General features: G+C 37.8%; 1 protein-coding gene across 1 annotated transcript; it reads left to right on the top strand.

Annotated features, from left to right (window-relative positions):
- Window positions 1–25,973, top strand: GUCA1C (guanylate cyclase activator 1C). The gene is given in 4 exon segments (XM_074338674.1): window positions 1–261; window positions 15,030–15,179; window positions 18,947–19,083; window positions 25,265–25,973. Coding segments are annotated over 4 exon segments (597 nt in total). The 5' UTR covers window positions 1–57; the 3' UTR covers window positions 25,371–25,973.
- The last annotated feature ends 4 nt before the right edge of the window (window positions 25,974–25,977 follow it).

The raw sequence follows: 25,977 nt of genomic DNA on the forward strand, positions 1-25,977 counted from the left end.
AGTACAGGGAGACCCTTCCCGAAAACAACCTGAGAAAAAGCTGTAGACTGAGTCACGATGGGAAACAGCAAATCTACAGCTAGAGGTCAGACAACAATTCCTGCTAAAGAGACCTATGTGTGGTACAGAAAATTTATGATGGAATATCCATCCGGCCTGCAAACACTGCATGAATTTAAGACATTCTTGGGTCTGACAGGTCTGAATCAAAAGGCCAATCAACATGTTGATCAAGTCTATAATACCTTTGACATGAACAAGGTAAGACCTATTTCTTTTCCTTTGGCTATGGTTCTGCATTTTTCCTTTTTAAAAATATAAAATAGCCTGAGGTAAACATGTGCCCCTGCATGGAATGGGAAGGTCTTCAGAGAACCCATAGCTTGTAGGTAAGTGAGTTATTAAACACATTTAGCATTGACGGCATGAAAATAATTGGGTACTAACCTCTCTGCCCTTGGAAATGTTCTGCATGTAGGGAGTTATTTTAAAATTAAATCTCAGCATGGAATTCTAATGCTATTGTTTAAACAAATCTAATATGTGCAGATTGACTTACAAAGACTGTTTTCAAAGTAGTTAATGCATTGGTGACATTTTATAGAAAAGCAAATTGTAGGAATCTACTTTTAAAAGTGTGATTGCATCTAGATTGGCAGGTAAAATCAATACAAATTAGCCCAACATGGTTTCGTGCTCAACCCAAAAGTTGGAATGCTTTATAATGCTCTTTTTTTTTTCCATATCTGACCAATTTAGTTTGGGGAAAAACAAAATTTATAGTTTTAAATTCACATACATTTTTGTTTTTAAAAATTGTCACTCAACTATTGTCTTGAATTTACTCCCTCCTGAGGAGTTGCAACACATTTAATCTCGTGTCCTGAAAAAAACATGAAAATGAGAAAAAATATGGAATACAAAAAATAAGACAAAAAGAGGAACAATATGAAATACAAGGCTGAAGTTCTTCCTTTCTGCTTTCCTTATGCATTTTGGTTATTTTACCTGTAAATCTGTATATTTCAAAATGTGCTAATGCCACCTAGAATAAAAGGGAAAGGAGAAATACTACTCATAGAAAAACAAATGGCTTTAGAAGTCTATACATGATAATAGAAGAGAAAGAGGGATAATTAATGTAATAAATTGAAACAACTGGCTGTCCTTTAGGATGTATGGAAACTAGCACAGCCCTTTGAGCCCTTTTCCAAAGCCAAAAAGGAGATGATATAAAAGGAGGTAACAGCCAAGAACTGGGGAAGATTAAACCTGTGTGAAATTAATTTAATCTTTGTAGCAATGTCAGGAACAGATATTTTTTTTGACATTATTGTTCTTTGTTATCAAACTTGAATTAAGCACTGCCTACTCAGCATGACCGTATTTTCCTCATAAATTTTACTTAGACTAGTTGCAAGCAAGCAGAGCTCTGTCCCCAAGGAACTTACAAATTGGTGGGAAAATGAGAAGATTGTGCTTTCATTCTTAACTCTGAAATACCTTCCAGGTGTGCTATAGACTGAATGAGCCACCTCAAATTCATATGTTGAAATCTAAACCCCAATATGATGGGATTTGGAGGTGAGGTCTTTGGGAGGTGGTTGAGTCACAAGGGAAGAACCTACATGAATGGGATTACTGCTCTTATAAAGAACCCCCCCCCCACTCCGAGAGTTTCTTCGCCCCTTCCCCCAGGTGAAGACAGTGAGAAGACAGTTGTCTGTGCACCAAGAAGTGGGCCCTCACCAGACACTGAATCTTCCTGTGGCTTGATCTTGGACTTCCCCACCTAAAGAACTGTGAGAAATAAATCTCTGTGGTTTAAACTGCCCAATCTATGGTATTTTTTTGTTATAGTAGCCTGAACTAAGACCAGATACTATGTGCACATTGCATGTTGTCTCTTTGACTATGCACGTATCTCTCAGTGTGTGCGCTCTCACTCTGTCTCCCCCTTTTTCTGTCTCTCTCCCTTCTTCCCTCCCTCTGTCCCTCTCTGTTTCACCCTTTGTATGGCTGCGGCTGTCCCACTTTGCCTGCTGTAAGCAACCCAATTTCACAATGGAAGTCGGTTGTAGACAGCAGCTTTTCAGACTCTGACAGTACTCCTGAGAGGTTAGGAGATAAGCTATCATCAAGTTCTTCAGTTATTCTCCAAAGGCATTGATGTCATGTCCCACGACAGCTATTTGTTGTTAGCCCAATGTTCGTGAAAGCTCAGTGTGTGTCGGTGGTTCATATGCAAGAGCAGGCACACGTGAAAAGGAGTGCTGGGTACAAACAAGGAAGCGCTGTCACACTGCAGCCGGCTGGGTGTCGGGAAGCAGGTCCAGACGTTGTCCAAACAGGCAGCCCGGGGCATGTGTGCTGTTGGAGTGAGAGTCCCCTTGGTGACAGTCATGGCATGGCCAAGCGTATCTCAGGAGCTTAATTTAAATGACTTGGAAGTTCTGCTGGTTTTCATGATTTATCACAGAGATTTTTTGTTTGCTTAGGAAGGAAGCAACCTAGGCAGTGATGATGAATGCCATCAAAGGTGAGGGGAATCTCAATATGAAATCAGGTTGTAGAATGAGAAGGGTAAGGATTGTTCATTAACAAGTGGTAGTAAAAAATAATATGCAATTATGCGTAGGAAAACCAAAAAGCCATATATTTAATTAGATGAATAAAACAATCAGCTGTCCAGAATCCCAGAGGATTTACTCTTTCTAGTGGAGCTCCTCTGCAGTTTTAACTATTCTAGATGAAAATCATTTGAAATGCACTTTATGCTTTCCTGCTTCCTCAAAGTACCAGTAAAACGTTTTCTTGATAATAGACATTATTATGAACATCTGTTGTTACATTTATGAAATACCCTGAAGCATTCATGCCTACTGAAGCTGCTGGGGCTAACTTTCCTAATGTTAAAAATCCTGAAAATATGTGCTTTTGTTGTGTTTGCTTTTTGTTGTTTGTCTGTCTCTTTTCCTGCTGTCAAATGCGCCTTTCCCAACTTTATGATTGTTATACTAATAAGCTTCCAATCTCTTTTTAGTCTGCCATTGCTAACCTGGCTTTGGCTTATCTCAGTTTAACCAAGCTTATTAGAACAGTGCATAAAGTAAAAGTAAATAGATTCTGAAGTTTAGAACAAAGTTTATAACAATTTATTTGGCTAACCACACACTTGCAGGCTTCTCCATGGCACTCAGTAACCATAGTTAACGCTTTCTGAGTGCTTATAATGTGCCTGACATTTTTCTGGGCACAGTACATAAGCAAATGCATTCAACATCACGTGATAATAGAACCCTCTTTGCAGTTGTCACCTCAGACCACCAAGGAAGGCAATTAATAGGGTCCAGGTGCATCACTTTGAGATCCATCCTTGCACTTGTGTTGAGTCTGTGCCTGGGTTAAGATTACCACCAATGATTGTACAGCAGAAATAATAAGGCTAAATCATTTCTAAGAGACAGGGGATCCTTGTCCACTGACTTTGGCTCAAGGATTTCTTGGCAGCTTTCTCAAAACGTAGATTTCAGGAATGTATAAGACACTTGCTACCCAACTTCCTCTCGCTCTCTTCTTCTCCTGGGTCAGACTAACATTTTGGTCTGACATCTCGCCCAATCAGCCCTGACTTCCTATTTCCTTCCATGGAGCATTTCTACAAATGAAATCTGAAAATTGGCATTAATAGGTCTAACATCCTATGAATAAGAGTCACAGAAAAAGAGCCCAGGGAAAAAAGTAAGATTATAATAAAACAAACCAGAAAAATTTCCCAGACTTATCAGACATATTCCAAGGGCCCAGCATAATAAAAAGAAAGAAATCAATCTATAGTATATGATGAGAAATTTTATAACAACAGAGATAAAGAGAAGATCCTAAAATATTTTTAAAAAGGGGAAAATCAAAATCAAAATAGCCTTGAGCCTCTTAATACATACACAGGAAGCTAAAAATACAAGTAAATGGAGAAATGCCTCCAAAATTCTGAGGAGAAAAATACCAGGCCAAATCAAATGTGAGCAGAGAATAAAGACATTCAAGAACTAAATAATTTGCTTCACATTTACTTTATCTTAGGAAGCTACTGGAGCAGGTGCTCTAGCAAAATCAGGGAATCTATCAACAAAGAGGGAGAGAGTGAGTCCAACATAGGAAAAACAGATAAACAGATATGGCAGCCCAGGATCATGGAGAAGGAAAGTCTAGACTAAAAGCTATGCAGAAAGCCCAATGTGCTGCTAATCCAGATGGATAAGGAAGAAGGGGGACTCAGGAGGAAGACATGAAAAAATGGCATTGATGGATTATCTACTATGAGGACTTCAAAAACAATTGATATTTAACCAATCTGATGGTGCATTTTCAAAAAATTAACAAGGCTAAGTACAAGGAAAACTATTCAAATTTAAAATGAAGCAACTTAAATTTTTTAATGAAAATTTTACACATATACAAATGTGTAAATTGTCTTCAACAAGTATCAAAATTTTGATATTTTTGTTTTATCTGTCCTCTTACATGTTTTTCTGGATTTTTTAAAAGAAAAGAAAACCACTCAAACATAATATGATTTCATCTGTAAATACTTTATTATTTATCTTTAACAATAAAGACTCTTTTAAAGCATAACTAATATGCCATTATCATACATAACAAAGGTGACAATAACTATTTTTCTATTTTCAAACTACAATTTCCTTTTTTTAAATATAGTAAGTATACAATATTAGTTTCAGGTGTACAATATAGTGATTTGACATTTATATACCTTACAATGTGACCACCACACGTAGTCTAGTAATTATCTGTCACCATGTAAACTTACCACAATATTATTAACTATATTCTTCAGAAGGTGAAATAATTCCTAATGTCATATAGTAGTCTATGGGCAAAATTTCTATATTGTCTCGAGCATACTTTTTTGTTGTTTTGATTTGAGTTTGATCCAAATCAAACTTATGTGTTCATACATGGAAATTGGTGGTTATCACTCTTAAGTCTGTTTTTTTCTATAATAGTTCCCTAACTACTTCCTTTCCCCCATTTGTGCCATTGATTTGCTAGGGAAAGTGAGTCATTGCCTAATGAAGCTGATGAAAGGTTGGTAAGCATTAGAGCTGGGTCTGGGCCAGCAGAGATATTCCAAAAAGAAGAAACACTGTGAAAATCTAGATATTGTTGCTGGTTCCCAAGAGGCAGTGAAAGAGGACAGGCCCTGCACTATTCTCACCTAGACATACACATGCTTCACCTGGAGATTAAAGCAAAACACCCAGTTCCATGGAAACTACTTCCTATACTAGACAAGAACATGCGCTCAGGGCTCCATGCACACTCGAGTACAGAGTGCATGAAACTGAACTGAACTTGTGCTCTGCTGAAGTCCAGGCAGAGCCTGGCGATGCAGGAGCACCTAGCATGGCTTTTCATCCTGTACCTCTTGCACTCCAGCCACACTGCTTCACACTAGCTCTTCAATTTGCTCTTCTTCATGTTCCCTTTCTCTTTTTAAGTGCCAATGGTGCATGAATTCATCCTCATGAAACAACAGTGCAGAAATAATGAAGAATAAAAATGAAGAATTCATCATCCTCTTCAAATCCTGTTTGCTTCCCCAGACCAGACACCTCTCACAGTGCCATAAAGTAGATGTCACTTAGATTTAACTAAGGCAGAGGGTTACTGTTAGAGCATAACTGGGGACTACAAACTCCAGGTGCCTCATCTGCGTTTTTTGCTCCATATAGCTAACCAGCCTGTTGTTGGGACTGCATTTATTCTTACATGATAACTAAAAAATGAGGCATTTAGAGCACTGAGGTGCCAATAGCGACTTGCTTAGAGAATCTTAGAGAAGAAAGTCAGCCTTCAATCCCTCTGGCTCCTGGTCTATGTTCTTGCTCCTGTAATAGGTATGAAAGTGAATGTATGGCCCTCAGGGCTATACCTCTGCATCTGGGTTTTATCCAAACTGAATGCCATTGTCAGCTCTTAAACTGGATCAAAAATGATCTAAGAATAATCATTTGGCAGGAGGTCAGGGATGAGGCCTTTTCTAATAGGCAGAAAGGGGTAATAAAAGCAATGGTTAGAATAGAAGGAATAGAGGTGGGACAGGGAGATGGACCTAAAACACTTGTCAGAAGATTTGCCTCTGGTAAGGCTCCAAAATCTCACAAGGGAAATAAAATTGTTTCTCTGAATTTATGGGTTTGGAACTCAAACCATAAATGGAGTGATAGTTTGAAGCAGAAAAGCAGTGGTCAGAACAGATTTAGGATCCCTCTAAACATGAGGATTTAAACAAAAACACATCCAAAGGAAGTCCTTAGGTTATTTAAATGAGCAGCTTCGGACAAATCCTGGGAATCAAGAGTGAGGGAATGGTGAGTGAATTCTTAGAAACATAGGTGATTAGGCTGTTAACAGAAAGAAAAGTGAGGATAAGTGGTAAGCTACGGGATTTAATATGTGATTACTACCATCTATGTGATTAGTTTACCTATAAATGTGTTCACAAATCAAACCTTAGCTTAATGTATCAGAAGTCCTTGCTATTTTTAAATGAGCCCGTGTGTGAATCTCTTTATGGTGTGAATCACAGGCCATCATGGGGACAGTGGAGGCAGCACCTCGGGAGGAGTAGAAGCTCGGGAGGCTGGCCGGGGTCGGGTCAGGCTTCTTTATTGCTGTGTGTAATCTTTACAAGGCTCATAACCCCTCCGTGTCAAAAGTCTTCAGTTCTAAAACTGAAGCCTGCCTACATTTCACTGAGCTCATATGAAATAATGTAGGAGAAAACTTTGAAAAAATGGTCACACAATGTGATCTATAGGTGATGTATTACAGAATTGTACACCTGAAACCTATGTAACTTTACTAATAATTGTCACCCCAATAAACTTTAATTTAAGAAAAAAGAAGAAATGGGCAAGACAGCCCTTAAAGGGATGATATGTTTATCTGCAAAATGCCGATGTCTTTGACCTTGGTCCCCACAGGTTTGATAACAGTGAAGATTAACTACTGTTTTATCAAGCTCAAATTACATTTCCACATGAAAGAGTATGCCTGCAGGGGCAGGGGTTGCTTTCCCGCCATTTCTCATCTTTAATTGATCCGAGTGCCTTAGACAGTCATTTGTACTGGTTGAGGCAATTTTGGCCTCTTGCAATGGTTGCCAGTCACAGAATGTAATTAATTAAATGGGAATCATCTTAGAGTTTTGAGTGTCTTCTTAATCTAATCAGGACTCATATACGGGAACTCCAGCTCTACTTGGAATTCAGAAGTGACCTTTTGTTGTCGGGTTCTTTAGCTTCCTTTTGTGTGAGAGCCCTTAAAAATTAGCTTTGAACTTGTGTCATAATTGCTGCTGCTCATTAACCCCCCTGACTGCCCTGAAGTCTGTAACAGTGTTTTGGGCTGTCTGGCCTCTAAGAAGACCACAATTACTGCTGTTATTCATCAGATACATTTACTGGAAACAAATGACCATCTCTTAGCTTGTAAACCATTAGGCTGCAATCTCTTAAGTATAAAGACCAAGGCTACTAACTTCACAGCTACAAGTACAGAAGCTCTCAGAGAGCATTTATTGGTGATAATAAAACACCCCATATTTGTTTAGCACTTTATAATTGACATAGCATTTCCATATTGTAGGGATGGAGTCCCAGAGAGCAGTTTCCAGGCTCTCAGCCTCACATGGAAAGGTGCTGGCTGGTTGTTAGATGGCCATCAGCTGTAACCAGATGGCCATTAGCCACTATTGTTTTGTATATAACTGTGGTGGCTAGGCTAGCAAGTGCGGATTGCGGTTAGCAAGCACGGATTGCAGATGGTGTGGATTGAGTAGATTCTATTTCCTGTGTCTCGCTAGGCCGCCAGGGAGACTGGTGCAGGAAGACCCCTTGTTGGGGTACTGGCAGATGTTTGCTTCTTGTGTTTCGACCTGCTGCAAGCGAGAACCTCCTACCTGTGGCCCCGCTGGTGTTCCTTTTCGTCCTCACCATATCCTGCATTCACCTGCCAGAAACAAGAGTTGAGTCCCCACATTACACATATGTACTACCATCAATTACCAAATTTTTGTCTGAGCCTCTCACAGAATTTTACCTGTTAAAGGCATCAACTGCGCTTGCTGACATACGTTTAAACTTAACCTGTTGTAACTTATATATTTTAGCAAAATCTGTTGGACTTCTGCTTCTCAAGTCTGGCTGCATATTAGAAGCACCTGGGGGTATTATTAAACATACAAGTGGCTGGCTCTCCTCCTCTGGCCAACGGAATCAAAACAATGCTTTGTTTGAAGCTGCCAGGTGGTTCGCATGTGCAACCTAATATAAGCGCTGCTGCCATGCCAGAAAGATTACAAAGTGGCAGAAAACTGGGTTCTAGGCCCATTTCTGTCACCAAAGAGCTGTGGGTACATATGAAAAGGGAATTCTGGGTCCAGAACTATTCATTCAGAAGCACTTCCTCTGACTATTCTTTTAGTTACAGTCATAGTAAAGAAACACGGGCTTGAAGCAAGTAATACATGGCGTATTACTTGTATATACTTTCTGCTGTCTATTCTGCCATTTTCAATATCCTCTATTCACTTTTACTACTCATTAGAGAACAAAGATCCCGGCTCTTCCATGGGAAATAAAACACTCTTAGGAGACAGGCTGACTGAATTAGGGTGAGGCTGGATTTTATTTTGTCTGTTGCAATAACACTTTAGGGAGACAGGTGCTTATAAGAGGAAACACACCATAATGGCTAACAGGAATTTCTTTGCAAAAGGCTGCCATTGTTATATTCCTAGGTAGGTCTTCCATAGTTAGCTCATTTATAAGTGATCAAGTTCATTATCTTGCTTCCCCCAAAACAGGTGAGGCTGGCCTCTCATTCAGAGTGGGTTGGACACCTGCTAATCTGGCTGTATTCTGGGGGCAGATGGTCAGGGCTTCCTACTAATATCCAGGGAACCTATTAATAGTCAAGAGCTTGTTTGGTAAATATTTTGAGATGCCCTGTGACCCAGAACTCATGGTTAAGTCAAGAACAACCGTGTCTGATCTGTATAAAGATTATATTATAGAATCAATTTACCAAGCGAGCTGTATATTTCTCATCTTACAGATGGGAGTCCTTCCTCAGGACGTTCCAGCAATTCCGTGGCTGATAGAGAGGCTGTGTTTGTTGTTAATATAAACATCTGTAGGTGAAAATGGGCTAGGTTGTATATGCTGAACATAACATTATTTTAAAACAACAGATTTTTAAAATTCACAAAAGTATTTTAAAAGTATTCACATGTATTTGACACGATAGAGGCGACCCTTATATTCTGCCTACTTTCTTTGCAGTTCCTAAAATGCAAATTAAACATCACTGACAATTGTTGATCAATCCTATTATGTGCTTATACCAGCTCTCTGGGCTTCCTTACTTCTGACCATTTTCAAGCAGACATTTCATTTCTTATGTTGTTACTGACCAACCACAGCTGGTAAAATGTCAGTGAAAAGTGTCACATGTAAAAAAATGAAAACCTCTAAATGTCTTCAGCTTAGGGGCTGTGGCAATTCATGAATTTTTCAGATAGTGATTCTGTGAAAAGTAGCAGAAAGTTAATGATACGGGAGGAAACAGATTAAATCTGGGACTATAATTTGGTGGATTTTTGTTGGGTTTGGATTATTTGAGGTTTTATCACTAGTTTTTGTAATAATCATTTCTATTTCCATGGTCTTAGTGTTACGAGAACCCAGGATGACATGCTTCTTGGTCCATACTGTGTAGGGCCTTGTTAGGGCTAAATGAGCTCATCTGTGTAAAGCACAATGCCTGGCACTGTATGTATAGCAAGTATTACATCAACACCAACAGCTGTCATTGTCATTCTGATTATTATTATAATTATTATTACTAGTCCAGTCTACCTCTCATCTGCAAAATGAAGGACTGTTTCCAGAGGTGCAATTCTATGGTTTAAAATAGTAAAATGAAGCCAACTTCTCCTGATGACATTACCTGGTTTACAAATTTGTGGCTCCATCACTGGGACAAAACTCAAAGCAGACTCAAAGTCACTCAGGCAGAGAGAGAGAGAGAGAGAGAGAGAGAGAGAGACCATATTGGGCATTTTGGATGATATCTACAGCGAGATTTTACCCAGAGATTTTAAAGAGTCGGGAGAGGTTTGTCAGGGCTGTAATGCAGAGTGTGGCCCTGAAGAAGAGGAAATGCTGAGCCAAAAGAAGGACCAGCTGCACAGACTAAGAGCAGGATCAGCAAAAGCAAGACCAGGATGTATGCTTCAGGTCCTGGAGGGGCAGCTGGGTAAGTTTCCTGGGAAAACCATAGGTAGGGAAAGGTTGTTGTCTGTGTGGTGCTGGAGGCTAAACCCCTGGGCAGAGAGAAGCTAAAAACTCCAAAATGGACCAAAGAAATGTTCATCAAAAACACTGGGGAACAGGAGAAGGCAAGAGGAGAATGAACAACATTTGTCCTTGAGCCAGAGCCAGATGGCTATGGGGGCAGGGTGAAGAAGAGCCTGGAAGCGGTGGCCCCCAGAGCCCTCTGGTCTCACAAGTCTCCCTGAGGCTAAGCAGCTTAGAGCACACAGGCCAGCTTTACTTGGGCAGCACCAGATATGAAGGGAGCACAAGGTGAAGCATCTCAGACACTCAGAATTACCTCACTTTAGGCAACTGTGTTACCAAATAGCTCACACACAGGAATCCAGAACAACAAACTGCATGAGCACATCAATCTATTCAAGTGTATAGACACTCTTCCAGATAGAGAATTCAGTTGTAACAAGTCTTGAGGGCAATATTGGGTGGTACAGAGAACGAAAGTCTTAGAGTAAAGCTGCCTGGGTTTAAATCCTGGATTCTTCTACATCCTAGTTTTGTTACTTTATCTAGTTTATTTAATTTCTCTGACAATCAGTTTTCTCCTCTGTAAAATAAGAATAACAAGGCTGTCTGTCAGGTTGCTGTTAGAATTGAAGATAATGCATGGAAAGTGACTAGCACAGTGCTTGAAACGTGTGCTTTTTGTATATAAATAGTAGCTCTTAGTAATAAGTAATTATTTTTCATATCCATATAAGCTTTATTGCTTGGAGACCACATATTCCACCTATGGATTTTCTGTTGGACAGAAGCACTACAGGATCTCATTTTCCTTTTTTTTTTTATTATATTAGACTTCTAAACCTTTATCTCTTTAATATATATCTATATACACATACATATATAATATGTTATCTGTATATATAAAAGATATTATATATGTTATATGTATATATATTATGAATATATATATCATATGTATATATATGTATGTAGATTATATGTATATATATATACACATTGATATTATATACATAGTTTCTTCATAGATGTAAAAAGAATGCCTTATATTTTTCATACATTTTAGAGACCATAAGAAAGCTTAAATTTGAAGTTCCATATATATTTTTCTCTCTCTCATTTTAACCCCCATCTACAAAATGATTTATAACATATTAATGGAGCCGAACTCCCTTAGGAGCCTGAGAAACTATCATGCTTCCATATCTTGAGCCCCATTAACTCTTCCCTGCAATTCGCTCCATCCTCAGAACATGCTGTATAAATCTATATATGTGTTGGGCTTAAAATTATTTTTCTATGTGTGTTCCCAAACTCTTCCTGCCTGAGGATCACTAAAATGGCTTTGTGTGCTCGCACTTTGCTCACCTCCCTCAACCTCTAAGTGCCAAACTAATATTTTAGGATTTTGTGATGCAGAATTATGAGAAACATTGGTGGAGTAAGAGGGTAAAATGTTTTTGTGCTGGGGCTGGCAGCGAAGAAACTGGGCAATGGAGATTGCTGAAGATTGAGCAGCAGGGTGTATGTGAAAGAGCAGATGGGAGATGAAGGTCATGTTGTAAAGGAATCCATAAATTCTGTGCAACTCGTATTTGTTCCAGAAATGAAATAAAGACTTGCTGTTATTTTGAAATTAAGGTTTGATTGCTGGACTGTGTTCGTATGACTATACCACTATTCTGAGACGGTACCATGTGGGCCATAATTTTTCTAATTAGTCTTATAAGATTACATAAATTCATGTAAAAATAAGTCACAATTACAATAACCGCATGGAGAAATGGCTAGAAGATTATAAGGCCTACAAAGAAAGACACGGATAAGAAAAACAGCTTACGTCCGTGGTTCCCAAATCTTGGGATACATAAGACTCACCTGAGGAACATTTTAAAATGCAGACTCTTAAAACCCATCGCAAGTAGTTTTGATGCTGTTGTTTGCGGTTAAGGTCTAAGAATCTGCATATTTCATTGTGACCACATGGTTCTGTGCAGGTAGTTTATGAACCCCACTCTGGCTCAAGGACAGTAGGTGTCAGGCATCCCCAGGCAGCTCTGTGTGCACGGGAGATCCTGTAGCTCAAGCAAAACATCTGAACTTAGTGCTCCTTTGGTTCTCCCCAAAGATTCTGGACATTTGCTGTTCTTTCTAGTCACATTTTCTGAGACATCTCCTCATCATCTCTGTGACTCTTATCTTCTGCCCCCATCCTTGAAATCTATAGATTAATTGAAAACTATATATATATTTTTTCTGATTTATAGAACAAGCATTTACCTAAAACCCTTTCCAATACTAACACAAGCTATTAAATCACATTCACTGGGGTCATCTCACCAATGCAAATTTCTGCAAAATCTTAACAGAAAGAGAACTGGAAAGAAGAGTTGGCTGTGGATTGTGAGGAGTAATTTGGCTACATAAGAAAATGCTGAAATGAAAGCAGGAAATATTTTGCTTATGGATGCTTTTGAAGAAGCTGTACTTGTCTACATAGAAAGGTTTCCTTACCTATAATCAACTTCGGCTGTAGATTCACCAGGTTCTCCATTTTAAAACCGTACAATAAAAACATTAGTGCTCATCTCCTGGTATGGTTTGCCCAGAGCTTTCAGAGCCTGAGTGGAGGTGTTAGGGCCATCCACCCACTGGGCCTAATCGTAAAGTACCAAATGTTCTAAAGGCAACATTGCTCAATCTAGCCTGTTGCCATTCATCGTGGGGTGACACCAAAAATTGCGGTCACTGAAGCAGGACTCGTAAAGTGAAACAAACCACTATAAAATATCAGGTTTTTATGGGAACATGGAGGATCAACTTTATAACAAGCCAGCTCAGTCTTCGCAGGGAGGGTACTTCTGTGACTGTTTGGTAAACATGCCTAGTAACCACCTAGGAAACAGCTGTATTGATTGGTCAGCCCTTGAGACACAGGAGGAAGACCTGGGAGCAGATGTGCCCCTGGTTGATACCATCCACCCAGGTTACATCTTCCGAACCTGCCAGCCCTATTTCTGATAAATATTGGTCATGTCCTGCCAAATCTGGAGATGTGATATTATAAATCAATTTTGACTCTGGGATAACATTTCCCTTGTCTCAGCCATAGTTCTGCTAGGGATTAATAAGGTCATGGTAATGAACAATAGGAAAGGCAGGTGGAGAAAAGGTAAAACCACTTTACATTTTGTATACTTGAACAAACTTCCTTTAGGACACTCATTCAACCTGGTTTCCATCTGTTAGCAGAGCTTATCTCTTAAGAAGTATTAAAGCTGTCGATGGGGTAAAGATGCCTAAATTGTAAAATGTAAAACTCTAATACTTAAATGTAGTGAAATGATTTTTAAGTATTTTCTTTTTTTGAATATATATATATATATATATATATATATATATATATATATACACACACACACACACACACACATATATATGTATGTACATATATTTTTTATTATAGAGGTAAAACATCCACAATGTAGAAAATTTTTAAATGTACATCTTGTATTTAAATGTATATTTAAATACATTTTGAAGACAATGCTATAATGATTATTATCACGTTGGCTTCCAATACCTGAGATGTTGTAGTTGTCTAAAAAAAAAGAAAGAAAGAAAGAATGAAAAAAGCCATGAAACAGCCGAACAGATTTTGATTTCTCAGTTGCTTTTCTTACAGACTTGGTAGAACTAGACATAAAAACTTGAGACTCAAAGCAAACACATATCACTTTACAGACCCATAAGTCTAAGGCCCTTTATTTCCAACGCAAATGGGTACCTTATGTCACATCCTGTTTTGTAAATAGGACTTGACATCCCAAATATTCCAGAGAATGCAGCTGACAGCATGCTTTGGGCTGGATGTGCTACCATCAGCATCTGAACTCATGGGAAAATAGCAGAGTGGGTCACACACCCAGAGCTGGACACTTTTCTTAGGATAGTTGAGCATTTGGCTGAACAGAATTTAAAGTATATGGTTCTTAAAAATAACACAGACTGTTTCTGTTTCAACTGAGAATTTTTACAAATTTAAAACAGGATGAGAGGAATTACCTAATCATGTAACCCTTAAATAATCTTTACTAAGATTGACTAATATGACAAAAATCTTTATAGAAGAGGCTCATAAATTTTGATCCATATCAAAAGTGATGGATCCTTAAAAGGAGTCCTGGAATTTAGCAGTCCAAAATGATAAACCAGTTTCTCTAAAAAGGAGTACAGACTTTAGCTACTTGATGTTTTCCTTCTGTTAAAAATTAGTACCCAGTCTTTTCCCGAAGTGGACAATAAAAACTTAAAGATATCGAGGAGAAGACAGCCACTGTAGGGGGCTCAGTGGTGAGGACTCAGCCTTCCATCACAGCATTTCAGAACCATGTTTTTTTTCCTGCATAAGAAATAGACATTTTGTCTAAAAGGTGCTTACCTATATATTTAAAGTTGTTTGTTTCTATACACATTACCTATGTATTTTTTTTTCAATGACGTACCAGGGAAAAGTCCTATGCTAAAATCTTGTGGGTTGTATTCAGTGGCACATAAGGTTCTCATAAATGATGACTTCTCAAATAAAAAGCAATTGTTCTTTTTAAATATTTATTTCTCTTTCCACCTTGCTTTCCACAGGATGGATTTATTGACTTTGTAGAGTTTATTGCTGCTGTAAATCTATTTGTACGAGGAAAAATGGACCAAAAATTAAAGTGGTATTTTAAGCTGTATGATGCTGATGGAAATGGTTCTATTGACAAAAAGGAACTACTGAACATCTTCATGGTAAGTGAAGTCGTAAAGTATCCTTTGCAGGACATTTTATAGTTAATTCAATTTTTCTCCCTATGGAGTTGGTGACAGCTTTCTATGCAGTTGGTTATTCTTGGGATATACATTTGGAATTGCTGAAACAATATAAGTTTCACATCTTTTTGGTTAGTGAGTGTACAAATGCAAATCAACATTTTCTTGTTGGTGTGGTCCACGCGGAAGTTAATAAATTTAGCAGCATGTTGAGATGAAAAATGAAATAAGCATGAGGTTCTAAAACAACTTTTCTTTTTTCTCTGCCTCAGTGCAGAAAGTCTTGCAGGGAGCAGCTAAAATACAAGTTGGTTTATATAACAAGAGGCATGGATTAAGAATAAAGGTACTTCAGGACTAATCTTCCGGGAAGCTGGACTAAAAAGTATTTCTAATAGAAAACTCAGGGATCTCAGACATTTTCTATCTCGGAAGTTCAATAAGTCCTGTTATAAATCTAACACCCCCTCCACCAGTGAAGTGGAGATAGTTATATCATTGAGTGAAATAAAATGGTTTTTAAAATAAAAAATGATTAAGTGGGACACTGTATCTAAATGAAGATATGAAATAAAATAAATATTATGAATGTAATATACTGAGTTTGTAACAGAATCAGAGTTAGAATCAAATGTCTTAGAAATGATCTGGTCAGAATTCTTCCACTTATAAATGAAGGAGCTGAGTTATAAACATAATGCATAGTAGAAATATTAGCAAAAATGCAAGAAAAAAATAAATGGGTAGAACTACAATTATAATTGAACACCTCAACAAATGAAAAAAGCTGTTAAAATTTAAAACTAGCTAATGTCGTATTAATCAGCAAACAGAAAGAATTCAAAAGCATGATAATACTAATATTGTTTCTACTTTAATCTCACATAGGGCATTCACACAAAAAAGTACTAAGAAGCGCTTTGCAATCAAACTCTAAGCATTAAATTCAGAAATTCTGCATGCATATTACAGGTTGCCACAAAATTTAGGAATTTAAAATATTCTGTAGAGAGTGCCAAACCACATATACACTTGAAAATATTATCTTAAATAAATGTGTCAAACTTATTTTAAAAACATCAAATATGTAATACAGCATACAAATATTAAGGGATGCCTCTACAGCAATATTCAAAGCAAGGGTTTTTATCCTGGGTTCTGTGGATCTATGGTCTTCAGGAATCCTAGAAGCCCTTGAAATTAAGGGCAAAATTTTGCTGTGTGTTATTCATTTTGGGGGGTTGGGAGAAGATCATCAAATCTCAAAAGAATTGGGGGAGGGGGAAAGGAGGTTAAAAACAAAGAGATCTGAAGGCAGTATTAGATTATAGGCAGAAATATGACGATCCTTGAAGGATCAGCTGGAATCAAAATGCATGACGTTTGTTTAGGGAATTGCAGGGGAGAGAGTCTCAGTAGTGAAAAGGAGGTGCATGGGGGTGGGGGTTCTCAGAAAAAGAGTGGACTTTGAACTTCCTTACAAAGGAAGTAGTTACATCTTAATCTCACTTCAAGGATATAAAATGGTCAAGAGGAGGGGTTTTGAGAAGGATTACTGGAGAGGATTTCTTGGGTAGGTGTCTTCAAGTCAGTAGCCTGGGAGTTTAAGGAGTCCATTGGGATGTTAATATAGTCTCTAGTTTGGGGAACACAGTGTTGCAGTGTTTAAGTCAAGCCTGAGAAATCTGAAGAGGCACACATGGCAGCAGAGCAGAGGGAAAAAGGTTAGGAAGTATCTACATTCCTAGAATTTGTGGGGGTGAAGGATGCTCGGGTTTTTCCATAAATCAGATATGGGCCACTGCGAGACGAAGCTGTCAAAGAGTTGTCCTGGATCTTGTCCAGCTGAGACTCTTGGAGAAGTGAGGGAACCTCAGAAGAAGAAAGCTGGAGATAAATCTAGAGAATGGTTCCCAACCAGGAGTGATTTCGCACTCCTCCTCCCTCAGGGGACATTTGGCAATGTCTGGAGACATTTTGGTTGTCAACTGGGGAGTTGGGGAGAGTGTGGCGCTACCACTAACTATTGTTTAGAGACCAGGGTTGCTGTTCACATTCTACAATGCACAGGATGATCCTGAATAAGAAAGAATTGTCTGGTCCAAAATGTCCATTGTGTAGTTGTTGAGAAACTCAGACCTGGAGCCTGTAGAATAAGCCTCAAAGGATCAGCTAGAATCAAAATGCATGATTTATGTTTAGGAAATTACAATAGAGAGAGTCTCAGTAATGAAAAGAAGGTGGGGGTTCCTCAGAAAGAGTGGACTTTAAACATCTGTCATCCAGAAAGCCCTGACACTAGATAATCATGACATTACCTACCAGGTCAGAGGTCTTCTGCTTCTCTTTTCTCTCCTACCTCCTCGTGCCCCCACAAAGAGAGTGGTTAGAGAAGGACTTAGCAAAATTCAGGAGAAAAAGCATATGCTAAATAAGGAAAGAAACAAGGAAACAAACCATGCCTCCTTGCCCATCTCCCCACCATGCTTCTCCTATAAGAGGAGGGAAGACACAGGGCACACTGACGACTCCCTCCGAAAATATTACCCCCTTAAGCCTCATCCATCTTCCAACCAATCCTTCTCTCTCACTTATATTGCCAGGACATGGGTAATGGACAAATCCTAGAAATGTCATAATCTTTATTGTGACTTATACATATGGTATAATAATTTTATTATGACTTATACATACTATCACTTTAGAATGTGGGAATACCAGATGCCTAGCCAAATTTTCTAGGCTTTGAGGTCCTTTGCCAAGTTACTGAGAAACCCTAAAAACTTTCATTTAGTAGATGCTGTATGTATGTGACCATTACTCTAAGTATTGTCTTACATTTAACTGTGAGACTCAACTTGCTAAGGCCAAGAGTGGTGCTTTACCACTGTTTAGTATGATTAATCCTGAATTCAGGATTAGTAATGCTTGGAAAGAAGCAAAAGAGAGTCTTATGTAAGACCATGCCCTTTAATTGAAATATGTTGCCAGCAGATTTTCTAAAAATCCCTTGATGTTCAATCAAGATAGTTATGTTCAAATTCTCAGATGACTGATTCATTCTCTCTCTCTCTTTCATTTTCTCATGAATTTCTATGTCAAATATGGGTCACTTAATTTAATCACCTAAGGGGGAAGGGAGGGATGGTGAAATCTTCCCCTTAGAAAATCTGGAAATGTCATTTTCCCTGGGTCCCCTGACAACATTTATGATGAAAAAGTGCCGGCAGAGTGTGAGAGAAATTCACTGTCCTTCCATATCTGTCTTTCCAGTTGATCACTCTACAAAAGGGTAAGAAGGACCAGGGGTGCCAATGTCAGAAACCAGAGAGGAAGCCTTAGGTGCTCATAGATCACTCTTTTCTGTTCGTTCATAAGATCAAAGATAACGGCTCTGAAATTGAGAACATTGTTCCATGTCTGGAATTCTTATGACAGTGACTGCTACCATGTTTTCTCCAGTGCATTCCTGGCCTGTTTTGTGACCTAATATGTTGAATGGATCCCTTTGTGCTGTATAAAATCAAACCCAGACTGTATTCAGTTAATTTAATTTGATTTCTAAGGTTCATTACTGGGAACTGACATACGGTCTTTTTTTTAAATTTATTTTTAACAACTAGAGCAGGTCGGATAGCAAAACTGACATGGACACTTCAAAAAATTCTGTCACATTAGGGTAGAAATGTCACAAAACGTATTTACTTCCAGCAAAGTTAAAATGTCTGATTTAATTTCCTTTGCAGACTGTACAAAACCTCAATGGCCAGCAAACTCTGAGCCCTGAAGAATTCACCAACTTGGTATTTCATAATATCGACATAAACCACGATGGTAAGGCAGCTACTCTCCTTGGGCTCACTTTTTTTTACAGTGGGAGATAGTGGTGGTGGGGAGTGCCATTTAGACAAAAGCATAAACTTTTCAAAAGAACCCTAGTTGTGATATAATTTGAGCTTCACAGTTTGACCAGTCCAGTGTTTTCCAGTTGGTGGAATTCAATTGAGTAAATATTTATTGACCATATTTATATTCAGTGCATGGTGCTTAACTCTTGGGGATATATGAAGAAGAGTAAAGAGAGACACAAGGAAATAAAAGCAGTAGAATATGAGATGAACGACCTTCTGCTGTTTGCTTTGGGTTATGTTTAAGTCATCATTATTTCCTTTCTCCTGGAGGTTTTCCCTACTGAAGAATAACCTCTAGGTTCCCCTACTGAAGAAATCCTTCCTTCAGTTATGTTACCTTCTACTATCAGATCTTATTTCCTTCCTTTTGACTACACATTTCTGGAAAGAGCTGTCCATACTTGCCTCCATTTCTGCTCTTTCTACTTTTTCTGCATTTTTATTCTTTTTGCTTATTTTTAAATTTTCTCTCTGTACCCTAAAATCTGGGTAGCTCTTTGGATCAAAGAAGCTGTGCTTCTTCTTCAGAGGTGGAGTGAAAGGGGAATATAGATATTGCAAGAAAAGGGAGAGTGTTTACGCCAATGGCTTTGAACTCAGTAAACAGGTAGGTGAGCATATTGATTTGAGACTGAGGCAGCATGTCTAGGAATGGTCCCTGAAAAACAGAAAGTTTGGAATTGTGTAAAATATAATGTTAGTAAGAGAGATTTTTAAACAAGGGATGGATGTGACGCATTGGGACTCCAGCCATGGTTGTCATCATCAATCCACAGTAACTTTTCCACAGAATCAACCTGCCTACCGTGAGTCACTTCTTATAGTGGACACTAGAGGGCTGTAGAGACCCACGTTGAGTGTGGCAGTTTGCACTCGTCAAATGCAGCAGCTCAGTCTGGCACGATGGGGTGGTGAGGAGGCTGGTAGAGAGCTCAAATGAAATCAGCATTATGAAGACAAACAACGGGACAAGAGTATAATTTTTAGAAAAACAATTTGGAAATGAATCAATAGCATCAATTTCCCTGTTAAGGGCACAATTCTAGACTGGTCTCACCTCAATCTCAAGTCAGAATGCTCACTTGCTAGTTTACCGAGATCAAACCCATTTGGTGTCATCACTCATGTTTGGGTCTCTATGGATCAAGAATAAAATAAGTCAGTTCATGTAAAAGCTTGACAGGAATAGATTCAAGCTACCCAGAGCTGACAAGGAAGCTAAGTGAAACTAGAAAAGGACCAGAGAAATGGAGAGTGGAAGGTCTTATGAGGCCAGTGAAACCTTATTTGGTTATCTGATGATGCAGTGAATATTGAAACCAAAGACAAAGATCACAGCACACACCAAGAGGCAACCCAAAACTGTGATCCCCAAACAGGAGAAATGCTCTAAGTTTTGTTCTGCTTTGTTTCAGTTTTTAATCTTAGAGGTACCACAGGCTGGAGTAGAGAGAATAAACCATTTCAGCCCAGGGGCTGAAATCATTGATCTAAGGATGAGTATTCAGGAAGTAGACAGGACATCATAAATGTTTAAGACTTAGTAGACAATTAATTTCAAACAGGCAGGTCAAGAATGTTTAAAAATATCTATAGATCTTCTAATGCTTAGAGTAGGGGAATAGAAAAAGGTGGCCTTCCTATGAGGATTGTGGTATCTTTAAGAAGAGGCTCAGTTTCTATTAAATTAAGGGAGCAGACAATGTGTCTCAGGAAACAAGAAACTGATGCAGGACACTTTGTTTACTATCTAAGCAGGTTCCTCACAAACAAAGTATAAGGAATCAGTAAAATGGGGAATATAGTTGGAAGAGGCCTAGAAATATAAAGGATATGGATCTGGGAGAATGAAGGTGTTGTGCTCAGGCAATAACTGAGGTCACCTGCAGTTAAGATAAAGGGCTCTTTGACTTAGAAAAATATGTCAAAAGAAAGAGAATGCTTTTTGGAATAGCTTTTTATAGAACTAATCACATGAATTATTTCCTCTGATAAAAATTCATATTTCAAGATATGTATATATCATTGGCTTTTACAAAATGAATATATCAAATAAACAAGTTGCTCTTTGGAATAACAATGAACCACTGGTTCTTGATAAATGCATACACAGAGCTAAAACTAATAAAATTTGCTTGTATATATATGGAAATTATTGGAGGTGGGTGTATCGTCTCATGTCAAGAGACAGCTGGGTTGTATTATATGATATAGAAGGTAGAAGAGGGTAAAGGGGGTCAGATGTGTGGTGACAGAAGGAGACTTGACTTTGGATGGTGAACACACAATGCAATATGTAGATTATGTATTATAGATATGTACACTTGAAATTTATATGATCTTATTAACAGTGTTACCCCAATAAATTTAATAAAATTTAAAACAAAGAAAAAGATACTAAAATTGTATTGTTGGACAAAGACTGCTGAGTGCACCAGGACGAGGAAGAGAAAGTAATGAATCCGTAGAAGGTTGATATTTGCAGAAGAGTAAAAGGATTTTGCCAGTATTTGACAGAGAATAAAGTGCTTTCTTATCTCACACATGAAAGGAAAGTTAGCGCCATAGAGGAGAATGTCTCTTCACATTTGTACAAGCCTAAGTATATATATCTCAAATATCATATTTTATTTTTATTATCATTGTTATCAAAACATCAGTGTTGGTAGAAATAGAGCTGTTCAATTAAGTCTACCAGAATAGTGTTGACTATGTGCCAACATATATAATTTTTGATTTCTCAAAATGAAAAGCAAGCACATCATTGGTATGTGATGATCCAGTGAATATTGAAATCAAAATAAAGAAGATCACAACACACCAAAATACAACAAAAAAAAACTTCAGGAACATATGTGAAAACCCCAATTTGACTGTAAATTGTTTGAAAAAGAATGACCAACATCAAATCTGTTGATACACAAAAATATACAACAGCTATGAGGATTCTATACTTAATTATCATGGCAGGTAGCAAATCCAAGTTAGAAGATTAACCAAAAGAGAGAGATAGGATTAATGCTAAAAAAATAAAAAGGTAAAGAGCTATAAGCTCCAGGAGGGCAAGAACAATTTCTGTTTTATGTACTTTGGTATTTCTTGTGTTCTTACCCTGGCACAAAACCAGTACTCTATAAATAGTTACAATGAATGAGTGTCTGAAAAAAATGGCATATGGAAAGCAAACAAAGAAATAAAGAAGAAACAAGAACAATATGCAATGCTATCTGTGAAAGGCATCTAGAAGACTATTTTGGAAATTAACATATAATGCATATACATTGCAAACTTCATAAAATACAAACACGGATTGATTTGCAGGAGTTGATTACCAACGGAAAGTGGCACTAAGGGGTTAAAGGGGAATTCTTTCTTTTTATGACACCTTTTTGTAGTTGAATTTTTTACCATGAGCATGTATTATTATGTCAACAAGTTAGTTTTATTTTTATATTATGCATAAAAGCATCCAAAAGGAGAGCCTGAAGAGAATCAGAAAGACAAAAAATTGAAGCTCAACCTTCAATATTATTGAGGAATGAAAACAGAGGACAACAAGACAGTCAGGATAAGTGAGCGTGGAATTCTGCAGCCTTTACTACGGGAAGAATAGCAACCCACATTCCACCATGAGCTGCTTCAGGGTCGTTCTTGACGTGATTTAGAAGATTTATAGATGTTGTTCACAACATTAAGTGCCACAAGTGTGCAGACAAGTTTAACAAAGCGCCAAATAGCACAGAGACAAGGGAGACTTAAGTGGCTCATAGTAATAAACCATGAAAGTGAAAAGAAACAGAAGGAGGCCAAAGGGGAAATGAAACAGGATGATGATTGAGCAGATTATTTACAGTAAAAGAACTCAGGGACAGAACATAAAGGAAGACATTGAGCGACTAACCAGAGAGAGGTATTTTAGACTGGAACATTCTGGAAAGCCATGAAGGTCACAGTGAACCAAACTGGGAAACTGGGAACTATGAGGAGATAAAAGAGAATCGAGTTTCCTCATATAGGAGAAGAAACCACTGTACTTAAAACTGCCATAAAATGCTGCTAAATGCCTCTAGTGCCACATTGCTAATGAATACCAAATTGTGTCGTTGAAAATCTTTTCCAGCATCCTCCTTTGAATATCTGGTCATTCTCATCTCCTAAGACTCGGCATTCCCATCTTTGCCAATTTCCTAGGCCAAGCACAATTTTTCTTGAAGTTCTAATTTAAGAGAATTAGAAAGAATTGAAAAACAAATTCTTTGCACAGGTTGTTTTCTTTTAAAACCAGGGTGACTTCTTCAGAGCAAATATTCTAACATGGGCATACAGAGTAAAATTTGGCTTTTTTCTGGGGTGGGGCAGTGGGAGCGATGATTTTTGTTTTGTTATAAAAAATATTTAAAATGTTAATAGGAAGAAATACATGATCCTAGAATGTCAACAAGATAACCAGATTGGCAAAACAGGACTTAAGAAAATATTCATGGGTAACTGTCCTATCGCCAGTGAAACTGCTGAAATTGGTAGTGAGTGATGGAAGAGCATCCATTACACTGAACTTCAGTGTCCCCAGGAATAGAGAATGTGTCCACCAACACAACAAACAATGTTGAATACTGTAGGTGTCAATTACCTGTATATGTAATTTCCAACATATAAAATAAAATTCTGCCATTTCTGAATTATGCCCTAAAAAAATTGAAATATGTCTTTAAATATAAAAGAAAATAATAAAAAGTCAAAAATCATTTAAGTCCTTCTGAGTCCCACGATCTCCAGCTTAACCATTTCTTAACCAGTTTTGGCTCTTATGATAGTAGATTTTTTGATGGGAAGCTTCTGGATCTACACAGACGATCCTTTCTAGGGAGACCCACAAAACATCCTTGTAATTTCTTTGGGCATAAATCCACAAGCAAACTGAAAAGGATTAGGAAGCAATGTTTAAAAATATCAGATAAAGGGAAGCAATTCATCAGCACACGTTTTCTGAGCACCTCCCACATTCATGACACTGTAGTAGGCTGTACTGGTAACCATGCAGAAGAGAAAATGGCATTTGTACTTAGGGCTTAATACATGTTTGATAAATAAATGAATAAATGCTAAAGTGCTACAGGGAAAAGAATGAGGAAAATTTCAAAAATAAATACTTTAGATATAAATGGTAAACACTGTAATTTGCTGCAGGTAAAATTTGGCTTAATTTGGAAAAGAGAATACAATTTTTATGGTAAGTGGTTAGGTAACATAAAAAAATAATATGTAGAGTTCACAGGCATTTTGAAGAAAGTGACAAAACAACAGTGAAAAATTTCATCTTTTAAGTTCTGGGACAATAGATCTTAGAAGTTCTCATCACAAGAAAAAGAATTATAACTCTGTGAGGTGATGGATGCTAATTAAACTTATTGTAATCATTTCAAAATATAGACACATAGCAAGTCATTATGTTGTACACCTTAAACTAATAAATGTTATATGTCAATTATGTCTCAATTTAAAAAAAATGAATTTCATCCTTTTTCTCTTGTCCAAGTCAGTAACCTGCATCGCTGGTTACTGCATTGCATAGCTACTATACTCCAACCCCTTGCAGATACAGCTTCTTTCACAACCATCAGTGGTCATGGAGAAGTATTGTAACTGTGTGGTCAAAGCCAACTTCAGCTCCCCCACCTCCACGTCCACTTCTCTTTTGGTCATGCTGAGCAACTAGAAATTTTAAAAATCTTTGAGGTTAGGAATTTAGCAGCCGTGATTTTCCTTTGCAAAGAAAGGTTTTTCTTTTGTTATTTATAGTCCTCCTGCCCCACCACCTCTGTACCCCTGTGACCTTCCCCACCCACATGCTTACCACTCCTTTTTATTTTTAGTTTTCTGTACTTCACTTTGGTTTATTCCACAATTGCATGGTTGCACCTGACATTCTCAACTCAAAAGTGAAAATAGATTGTGTTCATCATCTTTATTTCACTAGCAACCTTACTACTGAATGCTTTTCGATAAGGATATTCAAAGAATTTAGAGTCTGATTGAGGTGAAAGGATATCAAAAGAAGAGTACCAATACAAATACCACTGAATATATTGTGTATACCAGTGTGTGGCATGCACAAAGCCTCTTGTTAATTGTTCATTTATTATTTTCTAGGAGAATTGACTTTAGAAGAATTTATCAATGGCACAGAAAAAGATCAGGATCTTCTGGAGATTGTTTCCAAGAGCTTCGACTTTTCCAATGTACTGAAAGTAATCTGTAACGGGAAGCAGCCAGACACAGGAGGAGGTTTCCTCCAAACCATGTGACAAGGCTGGTCTAGGTTAGGTGAAAATGAAGTGGCTTTGAGAATGCCTTTCCCAGCTTTCAGTTGAGAAGAAATGAAATTTTCCCCATGTACATGCTACTGATTTCAGGTGTTTGTTGTAATTAGTATTGGCTTATGAATGTATCACTCATCTAAGGTTCCACTGAAACGTCCACAAAGACCCTAGACAGAAGTATTATTGCTTTTCTGTTTATCTATTAGTGCTCTCTGTACAGATTAGAACACGATGATTAAACCGAAGGATTGTCTCTATATCTGTCAGTTCACGTATGTTTCCTTGCACTCCTAAATTAATGTGCATCTTGAAGTAGAATTAGAGTATCTGGGCAGTGTCCGCACAGATTAGTATTCTTCTTAGATTACTTGCATTCAACAAATGTGTTTACTGCCTCTTGGCTTTTTTTGCATCTGTGTATTACAAATGAGAAACTTTTTTTCTGTCCTTCTTTCTCATTCCTTACCCCAAACGCTGTCTTGAATCGTATTAATGTTCTGTTCCACAGGCAAAATCTTAAGCTATGTAATAAAAGGGGAAAATTCC

This window comes from Rhinolophus sinicus, linkage group LG01 (genome assembly GCF_036562045.2).
Source record: "Rhinolophus sinicus isolate RSC01 linkage group LG01, ASM3656204v1, whole genome shotgun sequence".
Taxonomy (NCBI): Eukaryota; Metazoa; Chordata; class Mammalia; order Chiroptera; family Rhinolophidae; genus Rhinolophus; species Rhinolophus sinicus.